Here is a 20,384-nt window from a genome sequence, read left to right on the forward strand (position 1 = left end):
TGTCCCAGGTGATAAATCTCTGCCGACCATGCTTTCCCCAGGTGCGCTTTCAGGTTCTTTCATAAACCACCTCCACTGTTCTCCCCTTTTTCCATCATTTCAGTGGTCACCTTTGTTCCAAACACAAAGACCTTTGTGTTTGCTATTCCCTTGTCTTGTCTTGTCCTTTTGTCTTTAGTCCAGGCTGATGAATGTGTGCCCATTAATCATCCGTGTAAAAAAAGAAAAAGAAAAGCTCACCGTCAATTATCTCTCTTTTGTAGGAGTAATGGGAGAATATGAACCCAAAATAGAGGTTCATTTCCCTGACTCTGTTCCAGCTGCTAAGGGATCTGTGGTGAAACTGGAGTGCTTTGCGTTGGGAAAGTAAGTCAGCATGCCTGTGTGTACACAGCTCTAGGTGTCATGCACACATTTGTGCCTGTGCTAACACCCAGCAATGCACGTTGAGATGGGGAAGGTGTTACTTATGCAACGTGTGAACACAAGCATTACTAATTAAAGTAATGGGACTGCAGTATAACGACGCGTGGTTGTAGAAATTCAAGTTTCTTTACTGTAAGAGCAACTGAACTACCATACAGTAGTAAAATGGAAGATAAACACATATATTATTGGGTACAATAATTGCGACCGAAGGTCGCATTATACCCTGAAAAATCTCGTAGCTTGTCTGTCTGTCTGTCTGTCTGTCTGTCTGTCTGTCTGTCTGTCTGTCTGTCTGTCTGTCTGACTGTCTGACTGTCTGACTGTCTGTCTGTCTGTACAGGAAGTGATGTCAGTGTGATGTCAGTGAGTCACAGTCATGTGGTACAGAATGACTCATGGGCATAAAAAGGATGTCACGTGACATCACTTCCTGTACTGACAGTCAGACAAGCTACGAGATTTCTCAGGGTATAAAAGTCCATATATGGTCATTCCCAGAAAAAGAAAAAAATATTTTATGTCCATACATGGAGATTTCTGATGTCATAAATTCCAGGTCGAAAATGAGAATGTTAGGGTACCATTTATGGCCCATGGAGATCCACAGGCATCAAACCAAGTCCCTAACTCACCAAGGCCCCGCTTGGCATTTCTTTCGTACGTTTTATGCCCATATATGGAGCTTCCTATATTGTCAATATTAAGGACATTATTTTATCAATATTAAGGACATATATGGGCGGCGTGTTCCTCCCTCCGCGTCATCAGCGCCCACACCCTAGGTGGGGTTGGCGATAGGGCCTTTCTGTGTGGAGTTTGCATGTTCTCCCCGTGTCTCCTAGGGTTGATACCCTCACAAAAACATGAACAAACTCCCCCCAGAATGACAACAACTAGAATCGTCAGAGAAACGCTGTGGTTGGCCAGATGGCCAAGAATTGGCGCGACCTCGCCCTAAGCATGTCACCCTGAGGTTGCAAGTCACCCTGAGGTGTCTTACTAGTAATATAAATAGCCTTTTGCTTCGTACAGCGTGATTAATTGCATTTCGCCATTTGGGTTGTTGTTTCTATATTTCAGCCCTGTTCCAGAAATAAGCTGGAGAAGAACCAGTGGAGTCCCTTTCCCAAGCAAAGTCAAAATGAAGAACTCAAATGCCGTCCTTGAAATCCCCAATTTTCAGCAAGAAGATTCAGGCACCTACGAATGTGTGGCGGAGAACAGTCGAGGCAAAAACGCTGCACGGGGTCGCATTTCCTTCCATGGTAAGTGAACGATTTGAAATTGCCAGAGAGAAAGCTCAAGAGTCAATGTGTTTTTTTTGTGACACTATTTATTTATGTGGAATCAGAATACTGGAAGAAATGGTAATGCGAAATGAAACGGTACTCGTCTAAGCTATGAGTGTAAAAATGGGGATAATACAGTAGAGTCTCGTCATTTTGAGTCAGCGTTCCTTTTTTACTGCCTTATTACTATGCAGTGCATTCAATCTATTTGTTAGCAACTCTTCTCCTAAATTCCCTGGTGAGAACACCATTGATATTACTGTTTACCGAGTCCTGTTTCTTATTATGCTGATAAAACAATTGCTCAGTTGAAAGTTTTGCGATTTATTGGAAGAATGGTGCCTTGTTAGCCGGGCTGTATAATAGTCGTTATTTTCTAGACTTAAGATGTAACTGTCTCTGTAAATGCAATCTTTTGTTTATTCACAGCAAAACCTCACTGGCTCCAAACAATAGCTGACACAGCTTTGTCAATTGAAGACAACCTTTTCTGGGAGTGTAAAGCCAATGGAAAGCCTAAACCATCATATAGCTGGCTGAAGAACGGAGAGAATCTAATGGCAGAGGTACAGTATGGAGACCTAGAACACTGGCCATAGCTAAATGTAGATGAAAGTGGGCTGTCCGGGGGCATGCGGGCTGCAGCTAACTGGTGTTAGCGTTGCTACCGGTGCCTGTAGGCATGAATTAGCATTCGTTCTTAACATCTTACTGTCCTTTGACAGACAGAAGAGAAAAATATCGTCACTGTCGGGCAGAAACCTTGTATCTCCACGTTTCAAATGTGTACGTTTTTCCACAAAGTAAAGCCCTGCTTCATCATACAAGGCCGTCGCTCAAAGGTAGTGAAAACAGCAGATCTACAAGCACACAACGCCTCGCACCGTGAGGCGTTGTGTGCTTGGAGATCGGCTGTTTTCACTAGTTTAAATCATTTTTAAAATGATAAATGCAAAACAAAGAGTTTTGGACATACAAGGTTTCCACCCGACAACGACGATATGTATAAGCTGACACGGACAAGATTACGAGGGTAGGGGATAAGCATGTAAGTCCATTAAGGGGCGGTCCACATGTATCAGCAGCTCTCTACAGTACGTCTGCCTATTGTGATGAATGTGATGTGAGAAACCACTCCCACTGTCTGATCCAATGAGCATGCCAGGGTGAGCTGCCATCAGGAACCCTGAAAAGCTGATGGGGTTAAAATTTACTCTGACTAAGACATCAGCGGAGCTGTCCTCGTGGCTTTTCCAACTGGATAGCCATGGGAAATAAATGACTTATTAATGTGCTACTACTGCTATTGTCAACATTACTCCCCCTCCTTTTGCATCTAAGCGGCAGGTCAGCAGTCCCCCCCCCCCTCCCCATCACCGCCTCCCCTCCCCCCTCTCCCCTCCCGAATGCGAACACAACAAGAGACTGCAAATTCCTCCTTCTATTTCTCTTCTCCCACACTCCTCATCCCCTTTGTGGTGTAAAAGTAATAGACTTCATGTATTCCAACATAATAGACCAAGCCTTGCACCAGGAATGTAGATTTGCCTCTTCTCTATCCCCTGCAGGGCCGGACACAAATCGAAAATGGGGCCCTCTCCATAGCAGCATTAAACCTGTCAGATGCCGGGATGTATCAGTGTGTGGCTGAAAACAAACACGGCATTATTTATTCCAGTGCTGAACTAATAGTGTTAGGTAAGATTGCCTTCCTTGCTGCTCTTATCCTGCTATCTGTCTCCGTGTTTGATCATTTCCTTAGATAAAACCACCAGCTGGTTATTGCTCTCCACAGCAATCAGTTGACACACTCATTCGGTGTCACTATGGTCTCCGGCAGAGAAAATATGAATCTGATGGAGTGTCTCATTTTACTACCAATCGTTTCGTCATATTGATTTGGACGCTCCAAATGCATTGCTTTGTGGCATTGCAAGGGCATTCTCATGTAAATGGCGTATCGATTTATTTGCAGAGCCTTGATGAGTTCTATGTGCTGGCTCGATGAGAAATGTAATTCGTACCTGATATTTGATGACACCGGGAGTGCTCAGATGATGGCTGACAAAATGTGATGATGACAGACAAAGCCTGATGTAGACACCGATCAGAGTCTGGGCCGGTCTGAGGGGACTGTGGATAGAGTTGGGGATGGGGGTGCTCTTGTGAGAGCCGCATGCATGTGTGTCTTCACGGAGAGAGAGACGTGCTTCAGTGCCTCCATCCCACACTTTGGCTGAGGTTCCCAAGGTGCACTCACTGTAGCCTAGCGTTGCTCATACTAATTCCTCAGTGCGTATCGGATATTAGTCTGGACTCGCGAGCAGAATTTTCATTTCCAGTTAGAAAAATGGCTCTGGACACGATTGGTTAGATCAGACCAATGCTGGGCCCTGATTGTTCCCCCAAATTTTGGGGGAGAGGAAATGGATTCACAATAATTGAGCGGGGCCAGACCCATATTCGCCAAGGGCAAGTTTTTTTGCCCAGGCGGATTGGTCTGGTTCCTGGCTACACTCACTGAGGGAGACAAAAATAGCATATCTACATACAAGCTTGGATCTACGATGTGTGTCCCAAACTTGTAGATCTGCTATTTCCGGGGGGAACGGCACCTGCGTACAACTAAAGCTGTGATTTCACTGCAGTGCCAGTATATTACCGACCAAAAATGTGCATAACATCCTGGAATGGTAATGGCTGAGACCATTTTCACATGCCCTCCTTGGCAGCAAAAGTGCTGGTATGCAGTATAATACTTTATACTAGTATGAAAGATGACTCTAAGCATGAAAGACTTCCTAACCCATTGAAACAACAGAGTACATGGGGACGCCGGTGTACGACTTATCTTGAAATGTCAAGTTAATTGGTCGTTCTTTTTTTTTAAACGGACACTTATTAAATCATATTAAAGACAGCTGTGCATTGCTGCGCTTCTGTGTGCCTCTCTCAAAATTACCAGGAAGCTTGCCGAAAGTTTCTGAACACTATGCCAGCGTACAAGATCCTGTATTTGACATGGATAAAAAGAATCTGTGAAAGGCTATGTGAAAACACGGTATCAGTATAACTCTGGCTTCAATCTCAGTGCAGCACAGTTGATCTGCAGAGGTACAAGTTAAGTGTGTTTTCTCATCCTTGTGTTTCTATCTTCCTTCCCTCCCTCACACACGCGCGCACACACACACACAGCTTCACCTCCCAGTTTCTCCAAGAGTCCGTTAAGGGCCCTGCTGAAAGCTCGCTCAGGCAGCGAAGTCACTCTTGAGTGCAAGCCCCAGGCCTCACCCCCAGCAATTAGCCTGTGGAAGAGAGGCAATGAGATCCTGCAGAGAACTGAGAGGTAGGGATGAAAGGAGTGGCTGAATATTCCTGACGGCTCTCGTTCACGTTCCTTGTGAGTGGACTTGTCTGAATGGAATATTTGGTAGGCCTATTTGTGCGGCTACGTGGAGGAAAAGGCTAATGATGAAAATGAGATGGAGGCAGCCACAAGGGAAATTATCCACATTGCTAGTGTACAGCTCACATTCTCATGTGCAAAAGGCTTGGTGTGATGAATGAAGATACTGGTCTGCAGTATTGATGATAAATGCATGGAACATGGTAGAGGGTGAAATGCTAACATAAAGAGTAGCTGTTGGCTAATGTTTATGTGTGAAGTAAAATTAGAATAGTACAGGCAATTCAAATGCCACATGCAGTAGTCAGTGACAGGGGTAATAGTTTTGCATTTTATGCACAGCATTCTTGTTACAGGCTGCGCAGACACGTTTTTTTTAGCGGTGTAGAAAATGCCATAATAAAGCAGACAGCATCAAATTGTGAACTTAATCAAAACGCCATTACGTTTTGCACCCATGTGGGGCACATATGTTTCTGTGCATTTCAACATTGAAATTAGTTGAAGGTCTGCATAAATTAAAATGTTTCCACACTAATTCCAGCTTTTGAAAAGTCATTGAAAAGACATCAAAACTTAAAAAGAAATGTTGTCAGTCTATGACTATTATTAAATGAGGGCTCACAACACTTTTTTTAAAGCTCCTAAAATAAATGATATAAATACTCTTAAACAAGAGTTATGGGCGCTTCTTTATGAATTGAACTCCTGTATTTCACAGTTTGGCTCGGCGTCAAAGAAAGGGGGATGTGTGTAAAACCACACACATTTTATGACTAGACACTGCATCATCCCAACGGGATGGACACAAGAGCAATCCCGCAAGTACACTGTAAAATCTGTTAACTGCTGGGTAAATCCTTCACACTCTCAGTGTTAAATGAACACTGGATTTGACTGTGAGATGGCATTTTGGTATTATCTCAGCACAGTCACCAAATGGCAACAACAATGTGAGCAATTAAAGGGGAGAACCACCCATTTTCAACAATCAACAACTATATCATGAATATACCTTGGAGTTGTTGTGTACACTTTGATGTCATCAAAGTGCACTTTGCAAGCCAAACCCCACAATCAATCCTCCAGTTCTAGGCAACACAGAAGGGGGGGGGGTCTTTTTTCTTATTTCCACACAGCAAATCCAAGGTATATACAGTAGTTCAATATTGAAAATGGGTAGTTCTCCCCTTTAAAATGTAAGCATCTCTATCTGCTGAGGAGATTTTAGAATGACTACTACCGCTGCCATATACTGTATAACAGGTTCAGGCATGAATTAGCCATGTTAGAAACACATAGTTGACTGTCATTCATGTAGCCTACGTTGTTGTAGGCAAGGTAATTGTTCCACTCAATCTGGAGAAGGATTTTCAATGTGCTCTATGGCACTGTATATGCAGAGATTATTATTACACATTGTGAAATAATGTTTGGCTACTCATACAGTAGCAAACCATCTACTGTAGTGAAGCCATTTGTTCTCAATGTTATGCAATTGTGATTTTGCAAATATTATACAATTGTTCACTTGTTTTGTTTGTATGTTACTGTTGTTACAGTTATGTTTCATGTTTACTGTATCTAATTTATGTATCCATCTGTCTGTTTCTGTTAGTTCTCTTTCTGTCTGCCAGACAGAAAAAGAAAAATATCCTCACGTCATGGTGTCACCTTCACTTAGCTTGCATGCGTTTAGATTGTGTAAATAGAGCATTATCTGAGCCAACTGAGGGAACTCTGGCTGGCAACATTCAAAAAGTAAACCTTAGTCTGCCTTAGTCAAAGCTGTGAATAGCTGCTCTCCATCCCTTAGGATTACACTGCTTCCCAATGGCACGCTGAAGATTGCCAATGTCACCAGACGGGATGCAGCCAGCTATACATGCATCGCTAAGAATCAGTTTGGGACAGCAAGCACGAGTGGAAGGCTGCTTATCACTGGTGAGCCTTTGCAATATCCCACACAGTAATATCCTGACTCCGAGAGTGTACACATTTAACCAAATTAACTCTTACCTGTCCATTTGGTTACATTTGTGCACTCTCTGAGTAACAAATGGATGAATTAACACCCCCAAAATACTCCATATATTGAGTTATTATTGTGTCTCGTTGCTTTGGTGATAAAGGCCACCATTTTGTTGAAACTGTCTCTTCGTTTTATGAATCTTGTCATTTTCTCTAGTTAGTTTTTTTAAGAGGACTGTCTCTGTTATCTGTGTACTGTGATTGGCTGATTTAGTCAAATCAAAGCAAAAAATATATATATTTAATAGTCGGTTAGTGAACCGTAGCACATTATGCTTAATAAATTTGTCAAAGGTCATCATTTATGACTGCAGAGAGCTTGAGGATTCCTCTACTGGAATCTATTATGTCCATAGCCACCTCTCTTATTTTTCTCATTAGCTTTTCTTTTTTTCTTTCTTTTTTTTTCGCCAGACAGTCGAACCCTTTAATGCGATAGAATTTAATTATGGTGACCTTTCTTGGATGAGGCTAACATACTCCACTGCTTCCAATTCACTGCTGCAGTCACCAGTGGGGATGTGTTTCCGCCTCCATAATCCTGCATGAAACATTTTCCCCCAATTGACCATGCAAATATATGACTGCACCCAAAGATGTCGTTAAATGTTGCTAACGAATGAGCAGGAAATGTAAGGGTGGTAATAAAGAAATTAGGATAAGCAGAGCAAACACCGAATAGCCGCTGCAATAACGTTAGGTTGATTTAGCCCTGAATGGCAGGGCAGTGCAGCGGCGATGGCAGCATATTGTTGGTGGTCATTGTGGTGTAGTGTTAAGGGTTCCCATGCAGCGACATTATCATGCGCACACTGTCATCTGTTGTCTGGCCAGAGCCCACCCGAATCACCCTGAGGCCCACTAACATGGAGATTATTGTTGGCGAGAGCACGGTGCTGCCCTGCCAGATTTCCTGCGATCCAGCGCTGGATGTCTCTTTCTCCTGGGCGTTCAACGGCCAACTCATCGACTTCCAGAGGGACGGGGATCACTTTGAGAGAGTGGGCGGGGTGAGTCATCTCCGGCACTATTAACATAGCTCTCTCCGGCTGCTCTGCTATTAATTGGGACATTCTAGTACTCGGTGATGTGCGAGGGTATGCTCCAATGCTCCGTTAATAGGCACCAATTGCACTCCAATGAAAAAGTTATGGCAGGACTTGCCCAGTCAAGAACTTTTTACATAAATTAATATATGCAGCAGAAGAAGGAGAAATAGCAGATAGATTAACGCGATAACAATAAACACACACAATTTGTGATAAGCTGCTACCAGCTCTCGCTTTGCCTATATTGTAGGTTGCATGTGCGAGTGAGGATGTACGTACAGGCCGTACAGTACATTACACCAAAAATAAATCATGTTAAATACAATTGATCATTAGTGTACAGTACATCTTTCACTTTCAGCCACAACTTTTAATACATTTTATCCATCTTCCAATGTTTCTATAGCATGCCATTGTGGCAGAATGCAGTGCTTGAACATTTTGGAAAAGACAGACAGACCAACCGTCCAATAGAACTACTTATACTAGCTGCTTGGCTTAAAAATCACACACTTCATTTCCATTCCTCGATTGTAAATTTTACCGTAGGCCTACCCTTTTCCTTTTACCCTTAGTACTAGAGAATCAGAATATCATTACACTATGTGAACCACCGCACGTTATACTTCAGACAATTTCTCGGTGAAGTACCATTTCATCGTGTGTCATCATTAACACTTGGGATGCCATTATTTTTGTAACTATTTGGATACAGAGTGCCGCCATTCACTGTGCTTTATTTTGAAGAGCCCCTGAAGCCACGATCGTGTCCATGTTGTGGAAATTCACTAAATCCGGAAGTAGACCGGGATGTGTACTTTCACACGGAAATGAAAAATTCTAACCGCGGGCCGACCGCTGCGGCCAAGTGTCGCCGTGGAAAAAGCGTTTCTCGGCGATCGAAACGTTTTTGGAAGTAGATTCCGAGATAAAGCCGTTTTTTTGCAGGAGCAATGAATAGGAGCCTATGGAGATTACATGCTTCCTGATGATGGTGGCCGAGTTGCATCATGGGATATGAGGTTTTTTTCCCGCTCACCAGCTGCCGCAGCAGCCGCGTTAACCATGGTAACCAGGTAACATGTACCTGGACGCGATAACGGGGCCGTGGCATTGCACCGCGGTAATTCACCCTTTGTCAAGTCCCGCCCGTTGTCCCGCCCCTCTTCACACCCATTGGTTGCTGTGTCTTGGTGGGACATTCGGTGGGACACTCCATCCACTACCATTGTAATTCAGTTGCTTCGAATTGTTATTCTGTGTATTCAATTCTCATTTCAAACTTGGTTTCAGTGTAATGGAGCTGCTCAGTGGCAGTATAGTGACTCAGCATGTTTTTAAATGTTTTTATTTCTCCAAAAACTATGTTTTAGCAAATTCAACATAAAAAAGGCGGAACCAGGGCGGGACAAGGCAGATAGAGCCTGCTAGTTGGTCAGTCAGGGACTAACCAGAAGGCTAACAAAGGGTGAATTCCTATCACGTTCCTGGACGTAATTGGCATTGGAAGTGTTAGTCGATACACATTTCATCCTTTCACCGCCTTAGGGAGCATATTTTCTTCAACAGGGGGTCCGGGACCCCTAGGGGGTCCTCAGAGTTACTACAGGGGGTCCTCCAAATGTTCCAATCCTTTTTTATATTAACGACTTGAACCCTAGTGTCCATATTCTGAGAACTGTAGCCAAAAAATAGCAGATCTACAAGCTCACAAGGCTTCGCGCTGCGAGGCGTTGTGAGCTTGTAGATCGGCTATTTTGGTTGGTTGATCTTATACAGTAGTACCAATCATCATTCAAGGTGTTGCCAATGTGATAAGTCATACATGTATAAGTCTGCCAGCCATACAGTGTATACATCCATTTGTTATTGTCATCATTATCACTGAACATGCCGTGGTCATGCTATGTTCATAATGTAGCTGCATACTGTAGTGTGCAAGTGCCTATTGCCAAATGACATTGAATGTGGATATAATGAGATAGAGTTTTCAGAGATCCTGTTTCCCCTGCCCAGAGGGATTACCAGCCCTTTGCTCAACAGCTTCTGATGAATGAATTAACATAATTAAAGCAAATCTGCCTCATGACTTCCTTCCTGCCAAGCAGGGGTGTCACACCAAATTCTGGGCCCTGGGTACAAGGATTCACTCACATATAGCAGATATACAAGCTCACAGCGAGGCACCGAGGTCCGCGCTGCAAGCTTGTATATCTGCTATTTTTGAAAAATCGTGGAAAAAGTCTTTGAATATTTCAAATCCTTCTAAGGTTTTTTGAAGAAAAAAAAATATGTTTCTGTGTCAGTGGTGCTAAAACCTTTTAATTTGAAGGACCCCCAAAATGATATGTATTTGGCCACAGACCACCAGCTCAAAATATTTAGTTCCAGCCAGGGACCCCCCAGAAGCAAAGTTTGTGTTACAATTGTTCGCTCAAAAAATACATATATTCAACAAATTGCACACATTTTCACAACTTAAAAAAATAGCAGATCTACAATCTCGCAGCACGGCTGTGAGCTTGTAGATCTGCTATTTTTCAATAGCTAAAGTATAAAATAATTCCAGGCCCCTCCACCTTGGGCCCTGGTAACTTAGTCCTACATATATCCCCCCCTTGTGTCTCCCCTGCCTGCCTGCCAAGGCCGGGGCGTCTTATCCGTCCGGTCTCCACTCGGCCAGCTGGTGGCTGATGCAGGAGAGTGAGACAGGCGGGATGACCGGAGCACACGGGTTGTCAAACTAAAAGGCACCCCGATTACAGGAAGAGGAAAGGGGATGAGAAAGAAGGAGAGAGAGGGAGTCAACTTTTACCCCTCAGACAAATTTAAGTGTTGTTCGGCTCTGCTTTGTCAGTCCCTCGGAGAGGGTTCATGCCCAGTCGCCGCAGTGTCGATCTGTGGTCAGTGTCCGATGAGGTGATGAAATCTGCCATGGCTGCAGTGTGTCTCACCGGGGCGAGACCCGCAGGTGAATCATCTCTGATCTAACACAATTCATCTTCCTGATATGCTGACAGACTTTGGCAACAGGCCACTTTTAAGAGGTGACTTTTGGGAATTAGATACCCATAACGGGTGAAAATGATACAGTAAAGGGCTCTGCAGGAGGATGGTAGCTCAACTGCAGAGCGTGTGCATTATTAATGTCTTATATTAGCCTCCACAACAACCCCCCCCCCCCCCCCCCCCCCCCCCATACCCAATGTCATTCTGAAGTTCCGGTCGACTTAAACATTTTAAATATGTTTTTTCCCCCATGTTGTCCAAGTACAAAGTTGTTTTTTCCTTCTATTTCTTTTTTTTTTTTCTTAAGATAATATTTGCTTTTTACGCTTGGAGTTATATCCACATCTCTGCCAGGCTCATGTAATTACAGAATAATTAGGATCGCCTTGCCAATTAACATGGATTTGTTTGTTTTGCGCGTCTTATGTGTACCTGCTAGCTAGCTAGCTGTGTTTGTGTGGTGTGTGTGTGTGTGTGTGTGTGTGTGTGTGTGTGTGTGTGTGTGTGTGTGTGTGTGTGTGTGTGTGTGTGTGTGTGTGCGTGCGTGCGTGCGTGCGTGCGTGCGTGCGTGCGTGCGTGCGTGCGTGCGTGCGTGCGTGTTAGTAGTTGTGGTGGTGGAGTTCTGCCTGAAGGACAGCCAATAGCACTGTTTGTTCAGAGTACACCAGCCATTCCTGTTTGCTTTTTGTGTGACACATAAACGGGCGGCCTGAGGACAGCCTGATAAAGCAGGGCCTCGCCACAAAATGAAATCCACAGTCACAAGCGGGAAACCACATCTCACCGAGAAGGCTCATAATCAAACAATATTGCATGGCTAATGGTGCAGTGCCATCAGCTGCACACTGACCTTGTTTTATCAATGATGTCTCTCGGCCTGCTAGAGCATATCGGGGGATCTGATGATTCGGAACATCCAGCTGAACCACGGAGGGAAGTATGTCTGCGTTATAGACACAGACGTGGAGAGCCTGTCTACCTCTGCCATCTTGGTCGTCAAAGGTAAGTGTGATGGATATTTTTGTGATACATAAATGTATGATTTGTGTATGAGGCTCATATGACCATAAAGGTTAAATTCTGTGAACTACTGTGTGAACTTACAGTATACTGTGTAGGTCATTGTTACCCTGTTGTACTGTAAGTTCTGGCTAGTGGAAAGTTACCAACACTACGTGTCTCTGTATTCTTGTTATGATATGGGAACGAATCAATGAGTCCCACGATCTAACTGTCATATACTGTACTCCCTTATATACTGTATGTCAACCTCCATTTTAGGAAGAGAGAATTAGCAAGTTGCCACTATGGTATGCTCACTGTTTGTCTCCTTGTCTGCTCTCTTCAAAATACAACAATTTAAGATATTGTCTTTTTGGCTGCCTCTGAGTCTTATTTTGGTTATGGATTTATAGATCCATATTTATTTATTTAAGTTATCTATCAAAGTGTACAAACTCACTTTGTTGACGTTAGTAGGGAATTTCAGAGGGAATGGGGGGGGGGGGGGGGGGGGGGGGGGGGGATGCCCCCTTGTTAGTAAAATGATAATACTATTCCTCCCTCTAGGTAAGAGTATGTGAATCAAACACAAGCACAATTATGAGCCAATATGGAGTCTGTTATGAGCAGCTAAATTATAGTAGTGATAGCGAAGATTGGAGTCAGAATCTTGTACTACACTCACACACAGTAATAGTTTTCACAGAAAACACAGTTTTTCATTCAGAGATTGCACTCCCTTTGCTGGTTATTTTAGGTGTGAAAATTCCATGTTTATATTCAGTTATGTGTAAGTTGTTTGTTTTCTTTTTCTTGATCTTAACTCAACTAGCTGTATTAAGCTTATGTTCTCATTTCAATGTTGCACAATGTTAATTGTGTGTCCTTCATGGATGACACTAAGAGTCATGGACGTGCAGAGAATGTTAGAGAGGCAGGGGCTGAGATTTCTAAAAGGGCCTTTTGGTGAAAATATCGAAAATAGCAGACCTCCAAGCTCACAACGCGTTGCAGCGCGACATGTTGTGAGCTTGGAGGTCGGCTATTTCCGGTGCTTGATACCACACTGAACTATAATTACGCCAATACTGGAGATGTGGCGTAACAGCATGGATTTCTACACAGAGAGGGCATTTCTTTCAACATAAGATGCTGCATTCAAGTTCAGGAGAGTTTGGGCAAGGCAATTCTCTTGAATGCTGCCTTCGGGTATGGCATGGAAAGAGGGCATTTGCATTTCTTTCACCATAATAAAAACTGCATTCATGATCTGGAGAGGGCACTTTTTACGGACGGATAAAAGGGCAGGGGCTCAAGCCCCCTTTGATGTCTACGTGTGCACGTACCTGCTATAAGGTCATGTAACTTAGAATGGTCCTGCTTGTACAGCAGTGTATTGTGAGAACCATAAGAAAAAAACAACAAATAAAATTTACGTTTGAATACACACTTACGGACGACAGTACGGAAAGATAACTAGACAAAATGAACTTGTAGTAGCCATGTTATGCAGGCGGTTGCCGTCGGTACTGCCGCTAGGATCAGCGGTGGCCACACCGCGGTGAGACACAAACACACTCGCTCAGTGTATGCATGCACAAACGAGCACGCTCGCGGGGGATTTCACAGGACCGTGCCCGCTCGCCTCGCCGCCCCAAAGCTTCGCTGCGTCCAAAATATTGAAAATGAATTGCTAGGAGGCGGTGACCGTGCTTAGTGTGGAACCCCCTTAAAGGACAACTTTAGATTTTTACAACAAGGGTTCATATTTTAGATTAATAATAAAAGACATATTTAGCCACTTGTACGCATGCCCCCATGTGTACGCATGCCCCACATTTTAGCACAGTAAACGCGATAAAACAATAGAGCTAAGCAAATGAAAACGTTTTGACACTCACTTTTTCTTTTCTCTAATTACAATCTAAAATATGAACCCAGGTTGTAAAAAACCAAAGTTGTCCTTTAAGACATCTGGAACACAAGTGAGGTATACATTTTACACATGCGTTTGCTAGTGGTGTGGGGACAGAGACGATACCCCTGGTAAAAAAAAGTTATACCTTCCTAGGAGTGCTTGCTATTATATAGCATTTAAGCTTCGTTAAACAATGTGTCGAAAATTAGCTTGACATTCTCAAAGAACAGTGCAATGCTCACATTACAAATAATTAGCAGGGCGATATTGATTTGAAATTGAAAGACTGCATTCATCACTGTCACACAATACTCTGTTTCACATGAAAGCAGCAGAGGTATTATTTGCTAATGTTGTCTGCTTGTGGCGGGTGGACTTGCATTTCGAGGCGTTGGGCAGATCTACCGGTACATGTACTTTGCATCTCTGAGACAAGCTGCAAAGATGCTGTGTTGTGTGCGTCTCTGTAGCTGGGATTTCAAAATGGCACACGTTGAAGGAACTGGCACGTGTGTGACGCGGGCTTCGGCAAACGCAGCTTGTTATGTGTTCAATGTGTCTGACTCATCACGGTACCTTATCTCTGGTGAATTACATTGGTATTCATGCCCTTAACAAACTGCAATAGCTGTCCCAGGTGCATTGGAGCAGCAATGTTTATCATTGAAAATGCCTATAATTAGCTCATTTATGCGTCTGCAAAATACCATGGAAGGCATTTGAATAATGTAACAGTAAAGCAAACAACAACATGGTAATGCTACTACATGTAACATTCATAACCACTCATATCATCGCTCTCTCTCTCTCTCTCTCTCTCTCTCTCTCTCTCTCTCTCTCTCTCTCTCTCTCTCTCTCTCTCTTTCTCTCTCTCTCTCTCTCTCTGTGTCTCCTATCCTCTCTGTTACTGAGTTACTTTGCACCCCCCCCATTCCCCTCTTTGGCACCTCTTTGTTGGTGGCACAGTGTTCAGTAATCACTTGGTAGCCCCCACTTTACCCACAGAGTATGAAAGGTCCCTGTGTGCACAGACCAAGGACACGAGCCTTAATTAGAGGGTGTGTGATGGCCTTGATACTGTATGTAGCAAGGAGCGGTATTATGAAGCTGATAAGGGAAGGCTTCTAATGGATGTTCTAATGGATGTGGGCAGGGACGTGCAGAGAATGTTAGAGAGGCAGGGGCTGACATTTCTAAAAGGGTCTTTTGGTGAAAATATCGAAAATACCAGACCTCCAACTAGGCCTGGGGCGGTATCGACATTTTGTTACCGCGATTACCGTCTTCCCATTTACCGACGGTACTGCGGTAATTACCGCACCCCCGTATCTATTAATTAAGGTTCGGCGATAAGCCAAAATATTGCAATCATCTTCCCTAAAGTCGCCTCTCCACTGACACAGCCTGACCGCCCGAGTTATACTTCTCCGTACAGCACAGCGGGTATGGCTTTGAAAGGAGCAGATCTACAAGCTCACAACACATTGCATCCGCGACGCGTTCTGAGCTTTTAGATCTGCACTGTCGGGTTACCATAGTAACGTAGGCTAGCTAGTAGGCTTTTCAGACACAAACAGCTGTGTGAACAAATCAGAAGAGGACGGGTAGTCAGATCGTGTACAGTGATTCTGTAAACTCACGTCACGTCTCAACTCTAAAATCCCAGTGATTGAGTGCTGCTATATACAGGTTTTAGTTACAAGACTTGACAGAAAAGGTTATAAAATCTCCGACGCGCCGCCGAACGGGCACAACGTGCGACGCGATGGAAAAAGTAAAATAGTTTCATTTTCGTTTTAGTCCACGCGGCCCGCGCTCCGCCAGTAATCCGTATGAATAAAAAAAGATATGCCACAACACAAGGTATGTATTAACATCCTTGTGTCGTGTGGATTACAAAGAAAGTTTACGCTGCTCTGTACTCCTCTACGCAGGCAGCAGCAGTGACTGTCTGTGTCTCTGAGAGTGAGAGTGACGTATGTGGCTTCCAAACTGTGGTACACGGCCCAGAGCAGAGCGGCATGGAGCGCATGCGGTCCTCGCTTCTCCCCTGTTTTAAAACTCGCTTGTTTTCCAATAAAAAATAGACTTTTTTTTGTCTTTTTTTACCGCGGTAAGCACACTGACACCGCGGTAGACCTCGGTTTACCGCGGTACGGCGGTACGGCGGTTACCGTGTCCAACCCTACCTCCAACTTAAGCTCACAACGCGTCGCGCTGCGACGTCTTGTGAGCTTGGAGGTCGGCTATGTTCGATGCTTGATTTCTACACAGAGAGGGCAATTCTTTCAACATGCTGGATTCAAGTTCAGGAGAGTTTGGACAAGGCAATTCATTATCTCCAATACTGCCTTCAGGTTTAGCATGGAAAGAGGGCATTTGCATTTCTTTTTCCATATTAAAAACGGCATTTATGGTCTGGAGAGGGCACTTTTTACAGGCGGATACAAGGGCAGGGGCTCAAGCCCCCTTTGATGTCTTATGTGTGCACGTGCCTGGATGTGGGGATGGGGTGGCTGAATGAGGGGATGGGAATAGAGCAGACCAGTTGAACTGTGATCAGGAAATCTCACTCTACTGTATGGGATTAGGCCCTCCCGGTCCCCCGGATAAGGTGACGGTGGAGGAGATCACGGACAGCACAGCCCAACTCTCTTGGAGCCCCGGCAGGGACAACGGAAGCCCCATCACCGGCTACATCATCCAGGCGCGGACCCCCTTCACCGTGGGCTGGCAGGCTGCCGACACAGGCATGTACAGGAGGACGGGTGGAATGAGTGACGTTTCTCATTTGACAGAATATCGTTGTTGTCAGGTGGAAACCTCGTATGTCCAAAACCTTAAAGTTATACCATGTAACTTTTTTTATAAAACAAATCTTAAAATTGTCCTAACTGTTAAATCGCTAAAGTTTTAGAACACCCACTCCGTTATTTTCAGCTTCTAAAGCCATCTCTTTATATGTTTTCTTCTTAGCCGTGACAGGGGCGGGATTTCCCGGCAAAATTACGTCATCTGCATCATCCGTATACGTTGTGTATACGTTGGCCAATCACATCGCGGATCATACACACATGATACACTACCGGCCAATCACAGCGTATCTGCCGTCTCTTCAGGAAGTAGCCTTCCTCAGCTACAGTGTTTACGATGGTGAAGGATTCTTAACCTCTTAATCCCCAAATCCTGGCCAGAAAATTACGTTCTACCCCTCCACGGATTCGTATCGGTCGCGGTGGTTTGCGGCGCCGCTCCGGTGGTCCGCGACGACTCCGGACGAAAAACGTCCGAAAAAAGCAATACCGCTACTGACCACTAGTTTAGCAACTTACACAGTATAGCTTTAATTCTTTTGGTTATTATTTTAAAAACGATTTAAAATAGTAAAAATAGCAGATCTACAAGCACAGGCATTGTGCGCTTGTAGATCTGCTATTTTCACTACTTTTGTGCAACACTTTTGTACGATGAAGTAGGGCTTTCATTTCCCAAAAGAAAACATTTGAAAAGAAGGTTTCTGCTTGACAGTGACGATATGTGAGTTTTGTCACATACTATTTGTTCACTTTTGTGTGACAGCCCTGGAATGACAACGGTGTAATTTCCTGTTTGTAGTGCCCGAGGTCGTAAATGGCAACCTGCTGACGGCCACAGTGGTGGGCGTGAATGCCTGGGTGGAGTATGAATTTCGGGTGGTCGCCCGCAACAGTGTGGGCCTGGGGGAGCCCAGCCCTGCCTCAGCCAAGACAAGAACGGAAGATGCCAGTACGTGACTCTACTCTCCCTCGACGTGTTAACAGAAAAGACCCCAAGTTTGGCACAGGCAAACACGCTCGCACACTGCACGCCGACATGCGTGTGGTGTACTAGGGCATTAACGACTTGTGATTTTTGGAAGTCGACTCGACTCAATAAAAAGTTTAGTTGAAGTCGACTTTATTGTTTCATGACGTCATCACACGGGGGGACAAAACCTGAAACCCTGTGCTCAATTCCATTGGAAAAAAAAACAGTTGGAAAGAATAGAATCATTCTTTCCTTGACAATAAGCAATCCTGTGGTTTGAATACACACGTACTCATAGAGCAAAAATAAAGATGGAAAAACGTTTTAGTTTGTTTTTAGTTTTTTAATTTATTAATTTATTTTACTTTTTTTTACTTTCCCTGGTGGGAGTCTACTTGTGTAATGAAGTCGACTGAGTCGACTTTTTGGTTAATGTCCTAGCGTATACGCACATGAACGCACACATACACACAATCAAAGGCACTGCCATATGAGCAACCGTATGACATTAGTGTACTTGAGCCATTTGCTGATATGACCAATTAAATGCGATGCACCATTTTCTCTAGTAATGCCATATACAGACACGCAAGGACTTGCTTGAGTGCCCCCTCTGCCTATCACTGGTGTCATCACCCTGCAACATGCAAACAGCTGTCAAATCGTATGGCATTTGCGAAATATCGCGTTTAACAGCCAAATCTTGGCTTGTTCTTTATGCATGGTGACATTTGGGTAATTCCGGCAAGTCGCTATACTCCAAACTGTTATTGCTTATTTTCACAGACTTTACACAGGGTTTGTGGAGTGTAAAATGGAAAACAATATCTGCGGCTCACAGTGCAGCCTCATCATGAGAGTAGCAGCATAGTATAGGCTTGTTGCCGGGCTCTGTAAACTGGCCTAATTGCTCCCCTCTGGGCTTTACCTTTCAGTGCCCGACACGGCCCCCACTGATGTTGGAGGAGGAGGCGGCACCAAGTCTGAATTAGTGATCACATGGGAGGTAAGTCATCTGTCACATTTTACTGGTCTCCCCATCACAGAGTAATGGTTTTGCTTAATTGTGCAGAATTGAGCGGAGCAATTTTATGACCTGCACTCGAGTGGAGACACCTCCCCTCCGGGTCAGCCGCCATTTCTCCTCCAAATGGGATTCAAGAGCTCTAGCGTTTCCCCTGCACAGTTATGAAGGAACGCAGGGGGAGTTAGTAGGGCAAAACGTGGTCTTCTGTTGTTTATGGCAGTGGTTCTCAACCTGTGGGGTGGGGACCCCACAAACACATTTCTAAAGTGACAATTTAAGGACTTTTTAATACCTCTAAAATGACAAATTAAACATTGGCCAAATTGTCAAATAGCAGAGGCAGAAATTGATGAAAATTGCCCATCTACATGCTCACATGAGCATGTAGATTGTCTATTTTCACAATAGAACCGTGTTATAGAAAATGTAATGCCTCAAATCTTAGTGCTTGTCAGGGTGGAGGGAGGTCCCCAGTTAAAATATGGTTATTTTGAGGGTCGCAGCCTGAAAAGGTTGAGGATCAGGTTTATGGCACCACCTGCCACCAGTGTCTAACCACTGCAGCCCTCATGGGGTCCCATTTTGACCCAAGCGGCCGGCTTTCTCATCGGCTGCTGCCTTTAGCGCAGAGACGGGCCTGTCTGTGTCTTTGTCTGTATGCATTTTAATATCACTATAGTTTTGTGTTTTGCTCCCAGCCTGTGCCTGAGGAGCTGCAGAATGGCGAGGGCTTTGGATACATCATCGCCTTCAGGCCAGCGGGCACCGTCACCTGGACCCGAGCGGTCAACTCCACGCCCGGGCTGGCACGCTACGTCTTTCGCAACGACACAATCCCCCCCTTCTCACCGTTTGATGTGAAGGTGGGAGCGTACAACAACAGAGGGGAGGGCCCCTTCAGCCCCATCACCAGCGTCTACTCAGCGGAGGAAGGTACAGTGAGCACCGCCACCCAGACAATATCCTACGATTCCTATCCTATATATTAAAATTGTCTTTAGGGAGCCCCGGCCGGCCTGACATCGCTCTGACTCAGACATAACCATAAACAAACTCTATACGGCCATACCAGTTGAGATTGGCACATTTCACCCAGGTTTTTCATCTCACTCACGTCACTTTGTCTGCTGACCTCACTCAGCAATGAAATAAACAGAAAATAAACAAAAATAAAAATAAAACAATTCACAGGAGGCAAGCAGTGATCACCCCATGATGTGCACTGCAATGTAGTTTCAAATGCACTACATTGCAAGCGCTTTTTGAGAGTTGAAAAAATAAGAAGACATGTGTGACATGTGTGATCTGGGCAGCTGCTTGCCCCAGGAAATGTGCCAAGCTCAATAGGGAACAACGTTATATGCATAAAGGAGATCCGGTTGTCCAGAGCCACAAATCCGATCGATATCCACATAATATGGGCATATATGGGGCTGAC

General features: G+C 44.4%; 1 protein-coding gene across 1 annotated transcript in view; it reads left to right on the plus strand.

Annotated features, from left to right (window-relative positions):
* Positions 1-20,384, plus strand: part of cntn3b (contactin 3b) — a gene marked incomplete at its 5' end in the record, with an annotated part of 73,791 nt that overhangs the window by 41,207 nt on the left and 12,200 nt on the right. Inside the window, 12 exons of the mRNA XM_080729119.1 lie at positions 264-366; positions 1,510-1,694; positions 2,148-2,284; positions 3,287-3,416; positions 4,914-5,064; positions 6,941-7,068; positions 7,990-8,165; positions 12,098-12,215; positions 16,725-16,883; positions 17,749-17,898; positions 18,855-18,925; positions 19,645-19,879. Coding sequence (XP_080585245.1) covers positions 264-366; positions 1,510-1,694; positions 2,148-2,284; positions 3,287-3,416; positions 4,914-5,064; positions 6,941-7,068; positions 7,990-8,165; positions 12,098-12,215; positions 16,725-16,883; positions 17,749-17,898; positions 18,855-18,925; positions 19,645-19,879 — 1,743 coding nt within the window. The remainder of the gene's footprint in view (positions 1-263; positions 367-1,509; positions 1,695-2,147; positions 2,285-3,286; positions 3,417-4,913; positions 5,065-6,940; positions 7,069-7,989; positions 8,166-12,097; positions 12,216-16,724; positions 16,884-17,748; positions 17,899-18,854; positions 18,926-19,644; positions 19,880-20,384) is intronic.

This window comes from Nannobrachium achirus (assembly GCF_963921795.1).
Source record: "Nannobrachium achirus genome assembly, chromosome: 6".
NCBI classification, from domain to species: Eukaryota; Metazoa; Chordata; class Actinopteri; order Myctophiformes; family Myctophidae; genus Nannobrachium; species Nannobrachium achirus.